The sequence below is a fragment of the Sciurus vulgaris genome (assembly GCF_902686455.1).
Source record: "Sciurus vulgaris genome assembly, chromosome: 7".
In the NCBI taxonomy this organism is placed as follows: domain Eukaryota; kingdom Metazoa; phylum Chordata; class Mammalia; order Rodentia; family Sciuridae; genus Sciurus; species Sciurus vulgaris.
The window spans coordinates 52,634,376-52,658,154 of NC_136467.1; the positions used below are offsets into that span (position 1 = coordinate 52,634,376).

The window sequence follows — 23,779 nt, forward strand, 5'->3', positions numbered from 1 at the left end:
TCAGGACCAGAATCTGAATTTTCACCACACCCCAGCCTGTTCATAAGCACATTAAAATATAAGAAATTCTGAGTTCTAAAATGCAGCTGGGCTTAAATTTTGAATGGACTCAGGGGAAATTATGAATCCAGAAAAGGAAAACTTTTTTGATATATGAGGGAGACCAAAAATATTAAGCCAAATCTTGGCCTAGTGAAATTCACAGGCTCACTCAGGTACTAAACCCCAATTCCAAAAAGGCACACTTTAGTTTAGAATTTAAAAAAAAAAAAAAAAAAAAAGCCTCAAAGTAAGCTGTTGCTTCAAGACAAACATCTGGAGAGTTGAGAAGGTAATGCACTTCTTGAAATCATGGACCACATTAGCGGGTGCCCAGAAAATGTGTTTTGAGAGAAGACATCAAATGATATAGAGGGTTTCTGTTCCCTCCTGACCTTCCCTGGCATCTGAAGTGGAACTGTTGAAAAATGTCCTTGAGGAAAAAGAGGGGAGGCTGGAGGGGGGCGGGGCATTGTGTGTGAAATCTGCTGGGAAATAGGGTGTTGCTGAGACTCTAGGAAATGGTTGGATTGTGATGTTTTTCTTGGAAACAAGGGAGTCATCCTGAGTCAGGATAATGAGGCTCCATGGAGTGAGGATTGCAGTCTGTGTCCTGGACTGGAAAGATAATGTTACAAGACTTGGAAGAGCTGGTTTCCCCAATGTGAAAATTGCCAAGGCTATTTCTCACGTGAATACTTTCCTAGAGGAACTGAGGTGTGCATTTGAGTTAGGGTGTGTGTTTCCTTCTGTATCAAACAGTATCCCCATTCTCCCTGTAGGCTCCAGGCTCCTTGGTGCAGTCTTAGCCTTGAGAGATTACTATTTTATAATGACCTTAAAGAACAGCGATGCGTCGACCCATTCCAGACAGCTAACTGGCTGATTTCTAAGATTCTTTTACCTTTAATTATTAAACACTTGATTAGCACCTGTTGTGTCCTGCTTATTAAAAAGCCATTCATTCATATTAGCCCCATCTTAGAGACAAGGAAACCAAGTCATAGAGCAGTTGAGTAACTTACTTGGAGATTCAACTGGCTCCAAAATCTTAAACTGGTTCTATTAAGCCCTCTAACATCTTCTTCTAAATCTTAGCATTAGCTCAGCTAACAATTGTCCCTCGTAGCATTCAGGAATGCTGCATTAGGCCTGGCAATTGATGAATCTGTAAAGAACATTTGAATTAGTGGTATGTTTAGGCTTTGACTTTTTTTTTAAGTTATAGAGTTATGGAGTAAACTAACTCTATCATCTTAGTAACAATGGGAAATTCTCTCAGATAAAAGAGAAATAAAAGTTGACATATATGTATACATACATATATTCATGTATGTCCAGCTTTGCTGAGGGTTATTTTTCAATGGAGTCCTGAGTTCACTTCATAGACCTACAACTTAAAAAAACTTTAAAAGTATGAGAAAAGAGCTTGAACTATAGTAAAACTGGGACCTAAGGGGACATGATTAGACAAAATATGTCAATCACAGGAAAATGAAGTTAAGGCTTAGTGAGCAGTTTACCTTTTAATACTTTCACTATAAATGAAAAAGAGAAAAAGAAAGGAATTTTAGAAAGAGAAAGGATTTAAATCAACCTATGAGAAACATGGGCTATTAACTACTTTCCTAGAAACTGTCAAGCACTGAATAAAACAAGTTGGTGAAATAAGCAAGTTGTTTACTCAGTACGTAAGAAGTGAGAGCCCAGAGCTAAAAGGCATGATTTAGGGCACAGGGATTCTGCCCTCCTGGACAGGAGAGTGGCTGTGGCAGTAGTCACTGGTGAAATCCATTAAAACCAAAATGTATGAGGGGATGTGTGAGAGTAGTGGTCCCCAACCTTTTTGTGCCCATGGATCTCTATTATTTCTCTTCTGTCCCAAACCTCACATTTTGTAATATTTCACCCATTACATTAGTCTGCTAGGACTTCCATGACAAATACTCAATCTGGGTGACTTACAAAATAGAAAAGTATTTTTTCACTGTTCTAAAGGTTAGAAGTTCAAGATCAAGATACTGTTCAGGGTCAGCTGGTGAGGGCTCTCTTCCTGACTGATAGATGGCCACCTTCTCACATCACCTTTCTTCTATGTACCTACACAGAGAGAGATCTCTGTTGTCTCTTATTCTTATGAAGACACCACTTCTGCTGGGTTAAGACTCACCCATATGATTTCAGTTAACCTTTATTACCTCCTCACAGGTCCTATCTCTGAATACTGTCACCCTAGGGGTTAAAGCTTCAACTTGAATTTTTAGAGGATTCAGTTCAGCCCATAACACCTACCAAACAAAATGTTAAATAATCTTATTTTTTAATGAGGCAAAATAATTTATAGCTATGAAGGGAGTTTCTGATAAAACAGTGTCATTGCTCTATTTTAACTCTAGCCAAAACCAAAAATTTAGCATTTTGTATTATTTGTAAATGTTTTAGATTAATTGAATATTTTGAAATATGGAAAATAGTACCCAGGCCCTGTATTGCTACCTTGTTTTCCCTACATGTCCAGGGACATGTGATAGATCAGCATTTATATCTTTACTCTCATATTTAACAAAAAGTACTTACAAAGATGAATAAAACACAAAAAGACAAAACAAGCATGCTAGTAGATAAAAGTAGATTTGTTATATTATAAAAACTCTTAGATGTTTAGAAAAAGAATTTGTTTCTGGTGGGAAGTTCCCAGGTAACTTCATGAGAGGGTGACTCTTGAGTTAGATCTTGAAGACTGAGAAAGAGAATATAAGCTGAGGGGATAAGCTGAATAAAAACCAAGAAATGGCATTTCTTCTAGGAAGGGAAATATCCCAGTTGGTTGGACTAGACAACATTGAGGATTTCGGAGCAGAAGAAAGGGAAACACAATGAAAATTATCTTTGTCAAGATTAATCTGGAAACAGGCTACTGGATGGATGAGCTAAAGGCAGCAGAGAACCTAGAATCAGAATAACCTATGTGTTATATTGGTAACTGTCCAGGGAAGAGTAAGAAGGGCCTGGGTTTGTATGGTGGTCATGGTCTGAAAAGGAGAGAACAGATGCTGGGATCATTGCCAAGGTTCTATCAAGATGGCCTGTCGTATGTATGGAGAACAATAATGAGGGAGAAGATGCTGCTGATGTTTATAGAAATGTGTTAGATCATGGGGGAATCAGTGCAGGGACCTTTTAACTTAAGACCTACTAAGTCTGTGGCTTTTAAGCTAAGGCAACATAGAAATGTCTTGGCTATAACTTGAGCTGAGGGAGCCTAAGCAGCAGAAGTTTGGGGCCCTGCCTTTTTCAACCACAGCATCTTCTTTTTTATCTGAGTTATAGATGAATTCCACATAGAATTTCACTGGTTTAAAAAAAAAAAAAAAAGATTTCTTTGCTATAAAATATTTGCAAACTACCACTGTACTAAGGCCTCCTAAATAGATATTCTAAATCATGGCAAGTCTTCAAAATATTACCCAAAATCTTATTCAAATCAATGCCTCATCCCAGGAGCACCTACACCTGCATCCAACCAGTATGTGTTGCTGTCTACAGGAAACTGCTGATGCTCTAAGCACCTCTGTAACAGTTCCAAACATGAGCTAAAATCTTTGAACAATTGGTGCTCTCTTGAGAGATATTTTTATGCTTCCTGTTCCCTGTCTGATGATATTTTTGGCCCTTTCCTAGGAAATTCCACTTTTGTCTCAGTCATTACCTGGGAGTGCTGAGGAAAACAACACAGGAATTTTGGAGAGAGGATAGGGTGGTAGTGGGTAGACCAGTTAACTGCTATCTTTTGATCTGTGTAGAAATGGTCAGATGTTTGTGTAACTTTTATTTTTCTATACCCATTATTTCATCACAATAAATATTATCTTATCTTAAAATGTTAGCTACATTTTAATATAAACCAGGTACATCTAACCTGTACCCAGAGCTAAAAAGATAGCCCTCAGGCTTACTCTCCTCCCTCAACATACCATCTGTGGTCCAAAAGCAGTTTCTGTGATCTCTAAAGGCCAAAATGCTTCCATTATAAATGTTATGTCAATGAAAATCAAGAAAATAAACATAAAAAACTTTAGTATTTTTAAAAATGTGTTTATTTATTCTAATTTGTTGTACTTGACATCCAAAATTGAATACAATTATACATTTTGATAGTTTTTATCTGAATAAAAAAGTTAAGCCCTAAGAATTTCATAGTATTGTGAAAGCAAGCTATAGCTTTTCTATTTGACTTTACAACATATTCAAAACACCTAGGGAAAACTAGTCAAATGGTTAAGAAATTTTCCTATATGTCTTTCAATCCATAACTTGAAGATTTCAGCTTTTTACAAAGTTATTTATATTGGACAAATGTTATTTATGACCACCAAAGATCGGAATTTTCAATGATTATAAGTCTGTTCAAAAATAATATCAATACTTATAAAGTTTTCAAGGTTTACAAAGTGTTTTCTTACATATTTCCACCTTCGATCTTCATAACCATTTTACAAACCAGACAGCAGTGGCTATGAATCTAACCATAAAATCATAGAGTTGTTAAAAGAGATTTGTCCAAAGTCTCCTAGCTTGTAACCTTATTGAGTCAGCAGGAAGTTTCATACACCTGTAGAATGTTAGGATAGGAAGAGCCTAGAAATCACTGTGCTGGTAAGGTCACTGAAGAGGAGGAATCTAGCACTAGAATTTGGTCAGTTCCCCAAGATCCCACAGAAGGTTTCCATACCTGGAACCACAACCAAGTTTCCTGGCTTTGGGAGAAGTCCTCTTGTCCTACTGCATCCCTGAGTTAGGATGCAAGGAACAAACAATGGGGGTGAGTAACACCTGAAGATTTGTGTGTTGGGACATGAAATGAGCTGTATCAGACAAGAGCAAATTACATTTAACTTATTATTATAGCTTATGTGGCCATCTGTATCTTAGAAGTAAGTAATTATTTACTAAAACATTAAAATTGCTCTTGGTTTTGGATCATTATATTTATCTCAATTTTGAATTCAATTTTTAACCACATCATTCATTCCTTTTCTTTCATTTTGGGGATTTTTGTCTTGTCCTCATAAGGCTATCAACCCCTGAAACAAAGCTCTCCACACCTATACTGTGAAAGTAAGCATTCAAAAGCTATTGCTTTTCAGACTTGAGAATTTCCGGCTGGAGTTTTCTGATGGTCACATAAAAACAAACAGAACATTCTTGATCTTAAAAGGAAGAAAGATCTATTTCAAAAATGAACAGTAACACTTTTGTTTCAAAACAATTGAAGAATTAAGTTTTAATATTCTCATACCACATCATGTCTGGTATTCCCCCTGTACACAGCCATCAGTCAGGTCTCCACATGACTTTAAGAAACCTCTATAACATAGAAAAAACATTGAAACAAGGGAAATTAATGAAGAAAATGAAATGTATGATAGGACCAAAGTGGTTTGCTATGGCACTTGTACCCCACTATGACCTTCTTGACCTGTTTTATGACAATTTCAGCATCTCCACTTTACTTGGAAAACTTTTCCATTGTTGATTTTAAAGACAAGTATCTTGGTCTTCTAACAGCAAGGAAATATATCAAGCTTGTTTCCCAAAAGAAAACTTCCCAGTTCACAGCAGAATTATAGAACTTTATGATATAATCCAGAGACTTGGCCCAGGGAAAGCATCTGCTCAGATGCACATTGAGCTTAATAGAAGATAAAGAATAAAAGATAGTTCAGGGGATTAGGGAAGTCCACACATGATCAGCAAAACAGAAAGGTATTTGGAAGGCAGGACAGCTCTAATCCGCTGCCTGCTCCGTTGTTCATTTTCAATGTGGTGGGCACCGTTGTGCCTTGTTCTTTCTCCAGTCTTTGATGTGAGGAGACTCCTCAGTACGTGAAGGTAATATTGCATTTAAAGTGATCCTGATATCATGGTAAGGTCAGGGTAATCATCTTTATGAGGGAAGGATAATACTCTGTATAAAGTGCTTGAAACCTCTGGGTTTTTATTGAAGGGCTAAGCTCTCCCTAATCTCAAAAAGTATTTGTGGTTACTTTGGCAGATGAAACACGTTTTTCCTGTGCCTGTGTTCTTGGACATGCAGTATTTATCAAAATGTTCAGTGTAAATAACCATTTTGGGTTTTGGATTCTTTTTATTTTTCCTGTAGAACATCTTTTTGTTTGCTCTTCCATTTAATTATTTTAAAAGCTAAGCGTTGGACTCATTTTTTTAGATCTAAGATATTGTATCTTCATCTCAGATTATCTAAACTATTCTGACTTTTGTTTGACTATGATCTCTTTGTTTAAACCTTGAACAGAAAGTCATATTCATCTAGAAAATGTGCTTTTTCCTCAAAGTCCATGAATCACCATGGATTTCCTTTGTATTTAATCATCTAAGAAATTTGTAAATTTCAAAAAAGGAAAAAAACCTGAAATGTAGTCAAAGCTTTAGATGAAAACAATTATTTGCTTTATTTTAGCTACTCAGAAATGGGACTATTGACTATAGAGTATTGAAAACCAACTGCACCAGGATCTTTTATTACTTCCTGATAGGCTCTAAGTTAATGAAATGATACTTTCAGTTCTCAGAGAGACACAAAACCAAGTACTTCCTTCATTCCCTCACTTACCTCAGTTTGGGTAAGTGTATTAGATAACATAATGAAAGAGGATAAAATGAAAATAGTCTCTTTTATAGTTAAAATATAGTCCCTATTGATAAGTTATAATTTGAAAAAACATCAAAATTCCTATATTTCAAGCCACATAAGAGTAATTCATGGGACTCTGATGGCCACAAAGAATTAAAGAGGCTTCCAGATATGCCTAACACTTATTTCAAGTATTAGATTATGCCTCCAATATTATCTGCAATGTATGCAGAAAGAGAGGTTTGACTCTGAGAGTATACTATAAGCCAGAAAATCACTGAAGATGTCACACAAGTTTAACTACTAGTATTAAATTAATCTTTCCAAAGAAAGTTCCAGCAACTAGAAAGAAGTAAATCCATCTGCTATCTTTCTTGAGCTAGATTATCAAAAGTGAAAGATACCTGCTTTGAGCATTGGAACAACAAACAGAATATGAGTTTAAGCCACCCTACCTTAAAATGTGTAACTATAACTTGTTCTATGATTTCCAGTGTTTCAGCTTCAGCTTTCTTTCTTCCAGAAAACCTACAACAAATGCCTCCTCTTCTAAAGGATTATTCATAACTTTCTTCCTGTTCCATGTTGACAATAATCTCTCCCTCCTCTTTACTCTTTCAGCACTTCTCTGTGCCTCTCAATATACTGTGATTCTTACCACTTTCTTACGTATATTATAGTAAGTGACGAATACAACTTATGTGCTCCCCACTGAACTTTTACAGGCCAGTAGGGTATGATTCATCTTCTGATCCCCCAAATTGCCTGTCCAAGTGGTCTCAGTATAATTGGTGCTCAAAACCTTCGTTTATGCATTCCTCAGTTATTTGTTGAATGCCTGCTTTGCCAAGGCCTAAGCTGGGCCCTTAGTAAACAGTGTTACATGAAACAGAAAGATGAAATGAATAAATGACCATACTAAATACTCAAAGCCAAATAGTGCCAGTTTTCTGGCAATGCCTGTTCTGATATAGTTCTGTCTCATAATTCTGATGAAGGAGTCCACATTCAGCTTGACATCAATAGTGAGCCATGGAACTCATTCTGGGAGCCCCATGCTGTAGGCGAGAATGCCTTTTAAGCTAAAAGCTTTGTCTTTCCCACTGTATATGGAAAAATTGACTATGCACTTTCATGGAGAAGGTCTAGTTAAGAAATGTTTATATTGGAACAAACCCCATCTCTAAATCTGGGCTTGTTACTGAATGGTATTTTGTTTCCTTGGATCAGGGAAGGGGTCTGGAAACATCTGTAACTAAAGTATTGTTTTAAAATCAGCAAATTTTTTTTTCTTCAAATGACAGATAACAGAATTGCTTTAAATCAAACATGCTTAGCCTTCCCCATCCATTTCCTCTCATAAATGTGTATTATCTTTTTGTCATTTAAAAGGCAGAGCACGGACTAGATTTGAAGTACTTACTCCGGACATTGCCATCCCCCTTTAAGTCACTTTATTTTCATTTTAGTTTGTATAACTCACCTTCACTTTTATGAACATGTCATCACAGAATAACTGGATCACAGCAGTTATTTGGGGGCAAAATTTTAAAACTACAAACAGATGATAGATTACAAAGTGATTCTGAGTCTATCCCCCAGAATTTTGACTGAAAAAAAATTATTTGTGTCATTTACAAATGGGAACTTAAATTTTTACACTGATATTTAAAATATTTTAAGTGGTGTTTCAAAAAAAATCCCAAAATGAAATCTTTGGGCAGGAAAATTAGGGCGAAAGATTATAAAACATACCCTCAAATGGCACAAAAGTCTGAAAATCCAATACTGAATTTTAATAATTAATTCTATCATCTAAAAATAGTAGAAAAAAACTTAAGAACAGTTCATAATATTGTAGTTAAAACTTCATGAGAAAAGATTTATTGTTTGTTGTGAAAGTTCTGGTTTGGTTTGGTTTGGTTTGGTTTGGTTTGGTTTGATTTGGTTTTTCTAGAGCTCCCTAAATTAAGGATGCAACATTTTGAATGGTAGTGCATTCTCCTTGTTTTCTATAAGCAGTTGGTACTTGGTAGGTTTATTTATGAACTATTTGAAAAATATCTTGTCATCAGAGTCCCTGAACACATGACTACACTGAAATTCTTGCATCTTGGTCTTCTGAACCTTTTAGGTGCTTATTACATAGCACATACATAAAGTAGTTGTTAAATAAATTCTATGAGCACCTGGATAGATGCTTCTGTGTCTTATAAAATCCATCAGTGTCAGAGTAGAGTTTGAACACACAATCCTTTAAGTTTGGAACTTGTCATAAACCCTCTGTGATATCTAGTCTCGCTTAGTGTTGAAGGATAAAGGTGTTTGTTTGAAGTCTCAGTCAAAACTTCAGTGATGGTGTTTTACTAGTACAATTTATGAGCCATATTTTCCCTGTTAGGTGCAGCCAGATATATGTCAAGTTATCATATATTCTGCCTGACCAGACATCTGCTTCTGATTCATGAGGGGAAACACCTGCACACATGCTGGTGTATATTACACAAAGGGCATCCTTTCCCAGGGCCCATTGTCAGATCCCTCACATGGAACAAGGGAGGTGTCAGAGACATAGCTGGATGTCATACAACCCTTCCTACAAGAGATGACTTCTCTAATGAGTAATCTACATTATTTGCTTCACAGTACATTTCTCTCTGCACTACATAAAAACAGCTAAAAACAAAAACACCTGCTACAAATTGTTATATTTAAATTAAGAACAATTGCCATATGCCAAACCAAGTAATTACAGAGGACTGATGGGCCATGTTTCCTCTCTGGAGTCAGTTACATGCTTATAGAGCAAAACTGAGTTTGCAAGAGTGTTTGCCACATCCCACCAACTTTGTTTCCCACTTCAGGATGCCTAGGGAGGTATTAGAACCTTTGGATGATGATAACACTGCCTGAGAAATAAGGGGAATGTACTCATGGAATATCTTTAATAAGATTCTTGATAAATCTGATAAACATGAGCTCTTGGAGAGGCAGAGATGAGCACCATATGGTTGTTTTACATCCTCAAAGAGGTTTGAGCTTCAACAATATCTCTTTCATCATTTTCTTTGCCATCATCATCAAGAAGTATGGTTCAGTGACATGAGCACTAAAGATGGCCTAACCTTGCTCTGTATGAATTGCTTTTGATAATTTCTTACTTCACTAAGTCTCGATTTCCTCAAATGTAATATAACAGGTTAGATATGGAAATAAGGTCCTTGCCAGCTCTGACCTTCCATTATTCTGTGGTCCCAAGATACATTCAATACATATTTATTAAGAACCTACCCCAGGAAGGCACTGAGGAGTCAATAACAAATTCAGTAACAAATCAGATAACTCCAATTTCTGTTCTCAGGAAGTTAAGTCTTCTGAGAAGAAAGACAGTGTACCAGTACCTTCAAGCATCATCATCGAACCATGTGCCATAAAGAGAGTTGTAGCTCACTGAGAAGCTACTAATTTAAACAGATAGCAATGGCACAAACAAGTCCAAAAGAAAGAATGGAAAGTACTAGGTATTGAACATTTCCACACCATTATATTGAATTTAAAATGCACAATATTTGCTGATCCTCACAACCACTCTAGAAAATAATATGGTAATCACTCAAGTTTTTCAGAAAGGGAAACTGAGACTTAATTACCTGGGTAAAGTCTCCAGTGGTAGAACTGGAACTTGAATCCAGATAATCTCAGGCTTTCCATTATTCTAGTTTGTCTCCATAGGATATAACTATAGGGAATTATGTTCACTACAAGGAGTAGAGTGCAGTGTATTACATCAATGCCCACAGAGGACAAATCAGTGAGGTCTAGAAATTGGAGGTGTCCCTGATACAACCTTATTTAGGGAAGGAATTCATTCATTCGCTCAAAAAGTACTTGTTGAATAGCAACCAGATGCATAGTGAACAAATGGTACTAGTCCATGGATACACATGTGGACATTTCTTAAAATGCCAAAGAGTAGATTTTCATCAGATCCTAGAAATTTGGGATGTAAACACTAAAGAAATAGCACCTAAATGTGCATGTTTCTGGTGGGAGAAAAGGATTTGTAGAGCTGCTAGAAGAATAAAAATAAAAGGAAAAAGCATCTGAAAGGAACTCTTTCCTATCTATGAAATGCCGTTAATTTGGTCAATTTAAGATTTAGTTCACTGAGATTACACTGAAAACCTAACAAAACTGACTAGTTGAAATGGATTGCACCTTTAAATAAAACCCTAATCTATTCAGACTCTCTGAAAATAAATTCCACCAAATGAAGAAGGGGAAAATATTACTTTTCTCATATTATTATAAATTATAATAGAAGAGTCCAAATATATGAAGTGCAGTCCATCTTTAGAATGTGCAATTTCAATCCCAGAAGGAGAGAATTCAGTTTGTTAGCACTTTACATTCCCTTACTAGTTATTCCAGAAGCATGTCTTTTAAGAAGCATTTATATCCATGCTATTTCCTAACAATGGCCCCTAATGAGACCACTCAAAATTCTGTTGTCACAGCCCAATTAATATTTAGAATAAGTACCTTTAAAGAGAACTTTCACTTTAGGATTGACTTCAGCAAAACAATGATCTCCCAAGAGTTGATTTCAGTTTTATGAAATGTAAAGCTGAGTTCAGGATGTTGGGGAAGATAATGGGTATTGTTATGGTTTGGGCTATTTTTGGCAAATTATGCCTGTGAAAGGCCAAGGAGAAAAGCTAAGGAAACAAAAAACACCAAGGATATGCATTACTCTCCACCACTAAAGTGTGTGGACTGGGGCCATGAGGAAGAAGGGATTGAAAAGAAGTTGGATATAAATAACCTTAAACCTTGGGCCTCTTTCTAGCTGAGTCCACACGGTCACACTTCTCTAAACCATCATCCATTCAGTTTTTCTCATGCTTTTCACTTTAGCCCTCTGAAGTAAATTCTGTTTCCTGCTGAGTCTCTAACTGACTGACTACATCGATGTCAACCCCCTCCCCAAATTCATGACTCTCTCCATTTCTTTGCTTCTGGAGAAACCCTTGCCACAATCATCCTCTTCAATCAGCTGTTTACATTCACAAATTTTTTACCTTTACATGAAGAAATAATGGTGAAGAGATTATATAAAACTATAAGAACATAATTTAAATTCCACAATTCAGCTTCATCTGGTTTGAATTACCATGCAATCTTTTCCTCATTCCCCCTTCAGCTCCAGTCTAACTAGAGAAGACAATCTTTGGGTCACTCTCCTCATGTTTTCCAATTTAAATCAGAGATGGTTGAGGTTCCCACTGTTGTTGTAATGGTCCATTTGGTTCCCAATCCCCCTTTTAGTACAGAAAACTGGGCTATGAACCTTCTTACTTGGATTCTAATATTTTAGCTTGTCTCTCAAATGGGAGTATTCTAAGAACCTTTGTCTCTGCCTTCAGTTAGTAAGGCCCAACCCAAATAAACAAGCACCTAAAAGTCCTCCAGTCTGCAAAGATAGCCTAGAACATGTGGCTTACTGCTAAAATGAAATAACTAGAGGAAATCACATTAAGTAGCCATCCAAAAGAACCTAAAAGCTGACGGGTGCTTTCCCTGAGACAGGCATAAAGACCTACAAAAGGCAACCACATGGGAGGAGGTAGCTACTAGCTGGAAGGTAGAAAACAAAGGAAGAGCAAATTAAGTAAGGAATGTTCTTATGCTTATTTATTAAACTGTGTGTAATGATAGTGGTACATAACGTGAATAGGCAGGAAGTTGAGGAAATTATACACACACATCTGAATTCATTGTCAAGACCACATTAGTCACTTCCTAAGGATGAGGTTTTAGAGACTCACCAGGTCTAGACATGGAAATTCAATGCACAACAACCTAAGTAGTCTTTGTTTTCTTTTCTTTTCTTTTTCTTCCTTTCTTTCCTCATTTCTTTCTTTTCTTCTTTCATGAGAATTTATATGCCCTGCACATAGTATGATAAATAGAATGCCAATATAATCAAAGCTTGTAAACCTTTCTGAATCTCATTCCTTCCTTTACTCTAAACTGGCTTGATTTCTTAGATTCCCAATCATTTCTGCTTATGTGTGCCCTTACAAAACATATTGCACTGTGTCATTTTTGCATGTTTTAAATGCAATGTAAATTTTATACTGTTTGTCTTCTGCAACAGGCTTTTTTCCTCTATATTGTATTCAAAAATTTTATTCATAATTGGAAATATATTTATTTACTGTGAGATTTGACAAAATGTTCTCCAAAGTGTTTGCACAATTTGTTCTCACATTGCTCATTCTTTACAGATTCAAATAGGTTGTTCCCACTAACATATTTCAGCATCGAATTGCTATTTGCTAATCACTATAATAGGTGATAAGGACATTATCCCTGTCCTCAAGGAGCTTGTAGAGATTTCAAGAGGGCAGGAATATGAATTTTAAAATTATATCATGTTCTATGTACTCTAATGAGGGATCTTCAAAGTGCCATGTATGCAGCTGAATCTAAGAGAGTAGAGAAGGGGAGAGACATCTTTGGCCTCCATGACAGTATGTACACACACTAAGTGGGCAAGAGTAAGGTATATATGGAGGGGTAGAAAATCTTGTTTAATTAGAGCAGAGGGAACCAAAGTTGACTCTAAAGAGATGGGTTGGGTTTGTAAAAGATAAGCTTTATGTGAGGCTCAGTAATTGTGAGGAGGCTTGAGGCAGAAAATTAGTATGATAAAGGTTTTAAAAATTAAGTCTGATATACCAAATGAACTAAAAGAGAGAAAGTCCTGTGAAAGATAACAGTAAGTACAATAAATGGGGGTTGGGGGGGATGAAATGCCAAGATTCTGAACTAGGTCATGGCATTGAGAACTAGAAGGAGGAGCCATCTTGGTAGTCTTTCAGAGGTAGAAAGTAAACTCTATGAGATGATGGCATACAAAAGACAACAGAAAGGGGAACAGTCTAACCTGGAGGGAGGCAAGAAGAGGTTATACTGTGTGTAGAAAATTTAAAAGTAATAATAGAATTTATTCAGACTCAGTCTGCTTTTGATTATGAACATAGACCAGCAACTCTAAACAATGCCAATGACAAAATGCTCCTCCCAGAAAAATCTTTTGTTGCTCAAGTTCTGAGCAGTTGCTGTGGTTACTGTTGAGTTTTAATAATGTAACAAATATGTAAGCTTCAAATTAGCACATTCCAATTACTTAACCTTTGATAAACATTGTGTTCAACACAAAAAAATAACTTGGAGAACTTCTAGTCCTGCAGTCTATTCCAACACAGGTGGGGGCTGTGAGTTTAGAGAGTAAATTTATAACAGTTCATAATTATATAAGGTCACTTCTGATTTAAGACTCTAATCTCTGTGGTACTCCATATGCCTGCATTTAAAACCCAAATTTTAAATAAACAGCAAGAACACTGCAACTGTGAAAAGCAAAAGACAGAACTTAAATAAATAAATCTTGCAAGTCTTATCATTCTACATGCAAACCCATTCTCTGATTCTGGCAGAATTCACTCTTTTGACAGCATTTCCAAAATACATTAATGTAATTTGAAAGGATTAATACCTTACTTTTTATTTTTGCTTTCTATAATCTTTATCACTAACTGAGATACAATATAAGGATAAAAATAGGTTTTGTAGAGACTATGATAATGCTGGCATGGGACACATTCATCTCCATAAGCTTAGAGAACTGGATAAGCTTAGAGAGGGATTTGTGTAACATGCCCTTGGAGACAAGAGGGTGACATAAGAGTGAGATCAGGGATATGTAGAGAGATTTGAAGACACCAGAATATAGATGAAGGATGAAATTGTGGGAGGGGTTGACATCATCCAACAAAAGTGTGCAGATAGAAAAGGAAATGGAGGTACCCTGGAGAACCCCACCCTCATAGAGGAAGAGGGACCCTCTAAAAATCTAAGACTGGCATGAGGAAAAAATCAGAGGAAAGAGTTTTCCTGGAAACCAAGAAAAGAGAAAAATTCAGGGAGGGAATTCAACAATGTTAAGCACCAGCGTGAGAACAAGTATGACTAGGAAAGCAAAGCTATGGATTTTTCTTTTTCAGTGTAGTATCAGTGGCACAATGGAGGCCAAAGCCAGATGACTGGTAGAGGCCTTGACTGGCATGAGGGAAACAGAGCAGTATGATTGAATTCACTTGAAAGATTGTCTGAACAAGAGAGGAGGAAAATGAAGAGGAAGCAGAGCTCAGGGAAGTTGTCTCAGAGGAAGAAGTCGAGTTTCCTCCAATACAGGACCCAGCAACTATCTGTGTTCACTGACTCCCTTCACAGTGGGGGGCAGGTGTGAAAAAACGGATGGTGCAATAGTTGAGATCTGGAGTGCCCCCCACAAAGGTGGATGTGTTGAAGGCTTGGTTGTCAGCCTCCAGTGCTACTGGAAGATGGTGGAACATTTGGAAGGTGGGGTCTAATGGAAGGAACTTAGGTCATTGGAAACATGCCCTTAAAGGAGATACTGGGACCCTGGTCCCTTCCTTTCTCTCTCTGCTTCCTGGCTGCCATGATGCAAACAGACATCTTCTGCAACATGCTTCTACCATGATGTACTTACTATGCCACGGCAGGCCCAAAGTGACAGAGTCAAGAAATTTGAAACCTCTGAAACTGTGAGCCAAAATAAACCTTTCCCCCTTAAAAACTGATTTATCTCAGGTATTTTGAATGAAAAAGCTGACTGACTCAGATGGTGTGGTAAGGAAAGATGAAATGGTATGTTGCAGGGTCCCAGAGCACAGATAAAGTGCTCGTCTTTCCTGTGATGGGTAGCACTGCTTCTTCTGGGATGGGCAGAGGGCATAAGGATGCATCAAGACAGGGGAACTTTGAAAAGAAGAAGAGAGCTAGAATGAGATTTTTCTGCCCAGTGGCCTCTGTGTTCTCATTTAAAGAAGCAAGATCATCTGCTGAGATTAAATGGGTGCAACAGAAGTTGGGGATGCATTTCTCCTTTTTTATTGATCTACATTAGCTTTCTTCAGTGATGCATAAACCTATAAGGAAGGACATATGGAAAGAAAGACCTGTCCTGCTAGTCACTTTTTGCTTTACCTCTTAAGGGATCCAGTTGAGGGTAGTACTAAATGAAGTACACAGAGTACTTCAAGACCAAAGCAGGTTCATCTGCTAGCCATGGAAACTGACAAAACATCCCAACCAGTGAAAAGTACTGCTAGGTTCCCTGAGTACACTGAAATCATTGTCATTTATAGACAATTCAACCTCCAAACTTCTTATAAAAAGAAAAGATAATTTAGGCAGACATTTACAAGACTGCAAGCCATTAAAAGGTAGTGAACAAATTGTATCATCCATGAAAAGCACTTAGCTCAGTGCCTGGTGTTGGTCCATAAATATTAGCTGTTATTGTTCATAAAAACCCAGATGAAGATGATAGAGATATTTGTCATCTCACAACATTGATTGCTTCTAAATGGTTAAGAGGTCACATCAAAATCCCCTAAATGCCTGTAATGCTAAGATCATTTCTCTTTACTCATTCTTATAGCTAACCCTTGTGGGCTACATTTCTTCCTTTCTTGGAAATGTGTCCATGGCATTCGCCCCAATAAATTAAATAAAACTGAGCCAGTTTTCAAATTAAAAAAAAAAAAATCTGGCAGAGGCTAGATTGTGTAACCATAGCTCAGAAGGCAAGGAGCAAAAAGAATAATCCAGTTGCAGGAGGCAAGTGAGGCAAGTGAATCCAGAGCAAAAGGCCAGATGTTAGCAAGAGATTTATTTCAAGACAAAAGACATCACTGAAGCCTCATTATGTTATGTAAGTGGCAATCACTACTATAAATGAGCAATTCAAAAACTATTTTAAGTAACTTTTCAAGGAGAAAATTAAAGAAATGTTCATCAGTATTAATGAACATAATCATTCCCAAATTCAATACTTCAAAGAAAAATCTGTATGACTTCAGGGTCTGTGAACTTCCTTGTTTGATTCTTTAAATTTTGCACATAAAGAGAACTACTTATTAGCAAGTATAGTATTTCAACAGACCCCCAAGTCTGCTGTTGGTATCTATGGTCCAAATAAATAGTTGATGAATAGGTTTTGAGGTCTGTGAGTGGAGCAATGCTTTCCACCCATGAGAATACCCATTAGTCAAAAAAGAATGATGAGAATAGCCCTATAAGTGTGGCATTAGTGCTACGATAATAACTTCTCTCCACTCTACTAAATTAAAGGATCTGGCTTAAGATCGTCAAGACATCTCTATACTCCTCAGAAATTCTCAGAATCTGAGTCATTGTCCCTATTTCGTTGGTAATTCCATTGAGAGCTGGAGTGTTTTGTAAATGTGACAGGGCCTGGCAGACATGGGCCTAAAGCAGTAAGCACGAAGGTGGCTGAGAGTCAGTTAGGAGAAGCCAGCAACCTGGTACACGTTCCGCTTTTATCCTCATTTTATCACAGCAATCATAAGAAGAAATGCCTTTGAACTGGATAAATCTGGGGAATGTTGAAACTGCTTTCCTAATCAAGCTATGGTGAAATCACTGTCAAAATCTAAAAATTAACTTTGCCTATTAAAATGTGGGGAATTTCAATTACGCAAACAAGAGCTTAGACATGCCCAAGGGAGGATAAACGGGTAACTTTCTTCAGATTCAAGTAAAATCAATCAAGAGGCCAATATCTGTGTAGCACATTGTATAATGTATCTAACTCATTTGGCACTTTGATTATAGATCCGTATATGAAAAAATCAGGCCTTGTTTAACCCTATGTGAAAAAATAACAGAACCTGATAACTTTGTTCTGATAACAGAACAAAAGTGGATAGCTTAATTTGGGACTTCTTTCCATCTCAGATATTTAACCTTTTACTTTCACAGACACAGAAAAAAATGGCCTGTGTAGTGCCTCATCATTTAATAAATTCATATGTTCTTAGAAGTCATTTCTCTCTAATAAAGGCTTAATTGATATTTTTAAGTAGATTTAATTGTGTTGGTTCCTACTAGAAGATCTCTGAATACTATCAGGTTCCAAGTCTGCCCAAGTTTTATGCAGATAAAAGTAGCATTGTACAGAACCCATAGACTCTGGGTGAGGGCACAAAACTTTAGCCCTTAAGTGAGCATAATAGTCTATCTTAAGATAACTTTTATCATGTATCGAAACAAAAAAAATGGAGCTCATTAACACTAAAACGAGCTAAAATCATTGATGCCTAGAATCAAGAAGAAAGTGGATTCATTGTGTATACACACAGACACATGTACACACAAAAAAAAACTAAGCAGAAAGATAATTTAATGTAAGTTGTTACAGCTGAAGAATACTAATTTTAAAAGTATCAATTCTTTAGACCTCTGAACAAATTTACATTTCTACTTTTAAGCTTCCATAAATTAAGGCAAAAATTGGTGAATCAAAACTCTAAAAGTTTAATTTAGGAAAGAAGATGGGTTGAGTTCATATTTGTAAAATGTTTATAGATCCTTAGTTGAAGACATGGTGCAAATGTCTATTGCAGTTATAGGTCATATTCTATTAGAGTAGGCTTCTGAGCTATAGAGGATGCTCTTTGTAATGGGATTTTATTATAATTAATTCTTTGGCATTCGTTGGAGCTGGAGATTAGATCTAGAGGTCATATGTATGTACTCAGAGACCACAGGATGTGTCTCACACTCTCAGATGCTACCTTTAGGCTTATCCTAAATCCCATCAGCTTTTACCATTTTTGTTTGTTTTAATGAGTAATTGAGAACCCTAGATTTCTATAGGATGCTATTAGAGCATTTAAATTGTCTAGTCAATTAGGGTTTTCAATAGAAATTCTGAAGCTCACAGAGATTCATTGTACAAAATTAATGGCTTGTGGTCAGTTAACTAGCTTATCTGTGACAATATTTAGGAAATAGAGTGAGATTTCTGTGAAAATTTTAACCTAAAATTGCATTACTTAGTTTGGTTCTTACTTTACTTAATAATGCCACATGACTTTTAGAAGTTAACCACACTCAAAGGGTGCAGACTGGACTGTTCTTCAAAAGAACAGGATTAAAATTTTTTTAAGAAAAAATGTTTAAGAAAAAATTCTGTACAATGACATCATTGTTGGCATGAGTCTAGTGTTCTCAAAGGGACTTCTTTTTTAAAATTCATTTTATTGTAAACAAATGGGTTACATCTTATTTCTCTGTACATGAAGTAGAGGCTTACCATTTGTGTAATCATACATTTACATAGGGTAATGTTGTTTGATTCATTCTGTTATTTTTTCCTTCCCTCCACCCCTCCCACCCCTCTTTTCCCTTTATACAGTCCCTCTTTCTTCCATTCCTGCCTCCCTCCCACCCCCCATTATGTGTCATCATCCACTTATCTTCAAATAAGGACAAAAATGATCACATAGTTGTATAAATGCTGTTCCCTTTGTTTAAAAATGTCTTGATTTGTTATAATTCGATCTCCTTAAATAATTAATGTTGTGATTACATGATGGGATTGTGGAAATAATGCTTTCTACAATAACACCATATACTCTCCTAGTCCCTTTAAACATAAGTGTCACACGTGGACATCCCACACTCGTTTCCTCCTAAATTTCCCTCTAGTTCTAATTTCTATAAACAGAAAATTAGGCAAGTTCACAAACACTGATTTTTTTTTTTTTTTTACTATAAACCAGACCTTATGCTAATCATAACAAAGTAGGCAAATGGGAATTTTTATTCTTATTCTTCACAGGCAGAAGTAAATGGGATTGATTAATCCAATTGGGAGGTGGATTCTTGGAGGACTAAGCCCAGGGGCACTTTACCTGAATTACAGCCAGGGTCTGACTAAGTTGCCAAGGTTGGCCTCGAACTTGCAATCCTCCTGCCTCATTCTTCTGAACTGCTGGGATAACAGGTGGGCACCACTGCACTGCCTTAATCCAGTCTTAGTGGTAGAGTAGGAGGGAAGCTGTAATAATAATGAAGAAGTATAAAATGTCTACAGATGATTTAGTGGACAGTAATCAGTCAACTTGACAATTTTTCTAAAACAAATTAAAGGAAATATTCTCACTCAGTGGTTTTCATACATTAATAATCTATGTATTTTAAAGCATCGTGTTCATTTTAAAATACTTTTTCTGGGGTTTAAAGAAGGTTTTTTTTGTTTTTTTGTTTTTTTTTTTTTACATATTTTGTCTATTTCAGTCTGCTTAGTAATGACTGCAATAACAAAAATTTTGGAAATAACTTAAAAATCCAACAAGAAAGGCTTCACTGAATGCAATAATGGTACAATAAGAGTTCAAACTTGGAAAAAAAAAAAAAGATCTAAATCCTGTGTCCTCCATTTCTTTTTCTTTGCTAGGGATCGAACCCAGGGCCTTGTGCTTGTGAGGCAAGCACTCTGCCCACTGAGCTATATACCCAGCCCACTCCTCCATTTCTATCTATGTTTCTTGGGTCTATAAATCCCTGTATGCCACAAATTCCCTATATGTACAATTCAGGTAGAGGCTACTTCATAGGTCTGTTGTAAGCTAAAATGAAAAAAATTATGTAACATGACCTTCCAAGTGCCTTAAATATATCCAATTAATTAAATTCAAATAATTTAATTCAATTATTTATTTACTTTTTTATGAGGGACAGCATATTATAGTGGAGAAAGAATAAGATTTAAATCAGTCTGAACTTACAAAGTTGAATAACATTGATGGTACCTAAATTACAATTATCACTATAGTCATTCTCATTATCATTATAATAATTCTCATTTTTATTATTATTAATATTTTTAAAGACCATGGCACCATCCCAAGAGATACACATCCTCTGAAGTTTGCCTATTAGTTGTCTTTTCTAGGACAGACTTCTCACATGGGAAAGAGAGAGCCATATGGCACCTGAAAAATCAACTGTAAGGTTTTTCTCTTACTCAGGCACTCATACACATACACAAACCCCATCTTTGTTTGTTAAATTATGGAGAATCTTCCAAAAGAAAACAGTCATCAGTTTATAGTTTGTGAGAAGACCAGTTTCCACAGGCTACTAAATAACACAGGTGTTAGAACTGCTACAGATAAATTGTATTCAAAAATGTTTATTAACCAGGAGCAAAACTGAAAAAGCTCTGCTTTTTTTCTTGAAAATATTTGCCTTTTAATATTATAAAAGATCAATTTACCAGTTTCTGTCGAATTTCCAGAAAAAATTTAGTGAAAAGACCACAGGACTCTCAGGAGCCATAATGAAATATGTCCACACAAAGAAACAACCTTAAACTGGTCTTCCTTCGAGGTAACTAAACTTCTCTAAAACCGTTTAACAACCCTATTTCAGGGAATTTCTAAATGGGCTCTAGTGGTGGCATCAGAATCTCTCCATGCCCAGAGATTCCATTTGCCTATACGGTGCATGCATGTGAGTTTTAAGTGGTGCTTCCCCTCTGAGAGGAATTGAAAAATGTAATTCATTCAGGTGGACATTGTTCAGCAGGAAAGGAATTTGCTAGATTTCCACCCTCCACCCCATCTCTCCCTCGGCAGGAGGCCAATGACTGCTCAGGCAGGCCTATCCCTGCCTCCCTTTTTTCTTCCCATGTCTCACAGTATGAGACTGGAACAAGTCATCTTTCACCCAAGGTCATAGCCTCACCCAAGGTCATAGCCTCACCCTGGGGAATAGATAAGTGAATAATGACAGACTCTCAGTGAAGTTTCCTCCTAAATTTGGCACAACATAAAGATTTCATCTTGCATGTAGTCCAACTGGACTGTTGAGAAATACTTAAGACCAGCCCAGCCCTAGCAGAGAGCAATGGGCGAGTTAGCACTGTATATCAGTGGTTTCCAAAAACTTACCTTAGGTGTACTATGTTTGTCTAAACCATTCAAATCACCAATTAACTGAGTGTTAGCTGAGCAATTAACATATAGTATTCACTATGAGAAATGTTTTCCAAACCTGGTGGAATGAATATTGGAATCCTGGGGTGAGGTTCATAAAAATACAGATCCTTCTCAATTCTTCTATAAATCTAAAGTTATTTTAAAATACTAAATTTATTCATTAATAAAATTCCAATTGCTTGGCTTCATTATCAGAAGTACTGAATCAGAAGCTCTTAGAATGAGAGCTTAGAAACCAGTTTTGAGACTACCAAGATAACTAATATTAAGACCCATGCTAATCTAAACTACTCTTAGAACAAAAACTCTGCTAATTGCAAAATGCAATGCAAATCAATTTTACCAAATCAATTTTATAGATTATGAACAAGATATATTTTTAAATAAAATGGAGAAGTTTAAATTACACAACATATAGGAAGTTTAGTTATTTACTTACGAATCTCTTTTCTGAGGTACATATATCTAGATACATATACATGTGTATATGTATCTAGATGTATATTCAGGTCTATATTGTATCACTGTAGATGTGGATATGAATATCTAGATATAGATATAAATAAACACACCCATCTGTCTAGTACATCACAGTGAAAACATTTTTCACTTTGTGACAATACCTAAAAACATGTGAAATTAGATGATCTAAATTAAATGTTTTCCACTGCAATGTTAGTGCCTTTTTCCTCTCATTTTGTTTCCTCTAAATTTGGGAAAACTGAGAAAAAAGCTTACCATCAGCCCCAAACTCTCCATTATAAATTATGAATTGACCCCTCTCAGTCTCACTCTCTCTCACTTAGGTGAAATATCTTTTTTTTCTTCTTCATGGACAATGCCATTATTCTCTATTAAACCTCCTTAAAAATAAATATGTTAAATTTCAGTTTTAGTGTCTAAAATGCTGGTGCTTTTAATATTGTGCATGGTGTCTAGTCATTTTTTCTTTACAGAGAAAAAAGTAAGAGGAAATGGGTTTGTAGAGCAGTCTGCAGGAATTCAGCCAGATATCATGAAAAATTTCCTGGTAGCCAGGACAGTGCAATGGGTCCATGGGAGGGGGGTGATGTTGAATCTCATACTCTGTAAAACTGTGGAAACAATCAACATTCTTTTCTGTCTGGAATTCTTCAGCTGTAAGCCTGTCTGAAGGGTAAAGAATGAACTTTCAGGCCTATTATTCCTTTTCTGCCCTGCATCACAGAGACATCCCCCAAAACATATCAAATACGTATCCTCAGTCCCATCACTTAAACAGGGAATCATCTCAGTGTTTCTCAACTGGAGGCACCGTGACATTGGGGAGGGCAATTCACCACTGTGCAGGTCAGCTGGTGCATCAGGATGGCACAACCTCCCCACAAGCCACCTAGCTTCTCTGGGTGTTATTATCTCATCACCAGAATAAAGGAAAATAATGGTGTTCCTCTCAGAATTGTGAAAATAAGTGAAATGTATAATCAGCACCCAATAGGGCCTGTCAAGTGTAAGAACTCATTAACTTCTTTACCCTTCCCTTTAAAATGTTAGAATCTGAAAAAAATAGAGTTTTTAAGAAGACACATTTATGAAAGATACAGCTCTAAGTTAGGCCATCCATAGTCAGTCATTTCTGAAACCAGAAGTCTTATTTATAGGGAACATAATGCAGTTCCTCACCTTGACTAATACTCAGTCATGGTTTGGTTTGGTTTTGCTTTGCAAGAAAACGTTAGAAAGTCTCTCTCTCTCTCTCTCTCTCTCTCTCTCTCTCTCTCTCTCTCTCTCTCTCTCTCTCTCTCTCTCTCTCTCTCTCACTGTTACCTAAAATCTTTTTATTCATCCTTACAATGATGGAACAGTGGTGCCGATGGTCTTCCTCTTCTACAAAGTGAAAGAAGAGGGAAAGAAATTATGCAAATGAAGATCGTGTATACGACCTCTATCACTAAATGGTAGTATAAATAGTTCCTTTTAGTATACTTTGAAAGAAATATTTAGATAGTTTAATAATCTTCTATTGCTTCCCTCAGAAAATACTGACCAAAATGGAACTTTTTGATGATCAAAGTGCTTTTGCTCCATCTGTTGCAGAAATGTGACCCTGGATTCTTTCGCGCCCTGTCAGGAGAATGCTTGCCCTGTGACTGTAACGGTAATTCCAATGAATGCTCAGACGGCTCTGGATTCTGTGTGG

The 23,779-nt window shown here is 36.5% G+C and overlaps 1 protein-coding gene across 3 annotated transcripts in view; it reads left to right on the forward strand.

Annotated features, from left to right (window-relative positions):
- Window positions 1–23,779, forward strand: part of LAMA4 (laminin subunit alpha 4) — a 135,356-nt gene that overhangs the window by 10,664 nt on the left and 100,913 nt on the right. For all 3 annotated transcript variants that reach the window (XM_079149110.1, XM_079149112.1, XM_079149111.1), the window contains one exon: window positions 23,677–23,778. In XM_079149110.1, coding sequence (XP_079005236.1) covers window positions 23,677–23,778 — 102 coding nt within the window. The remainder of the gene's footprint in view (window positions 1–23,676; window position 23,779) is intronic.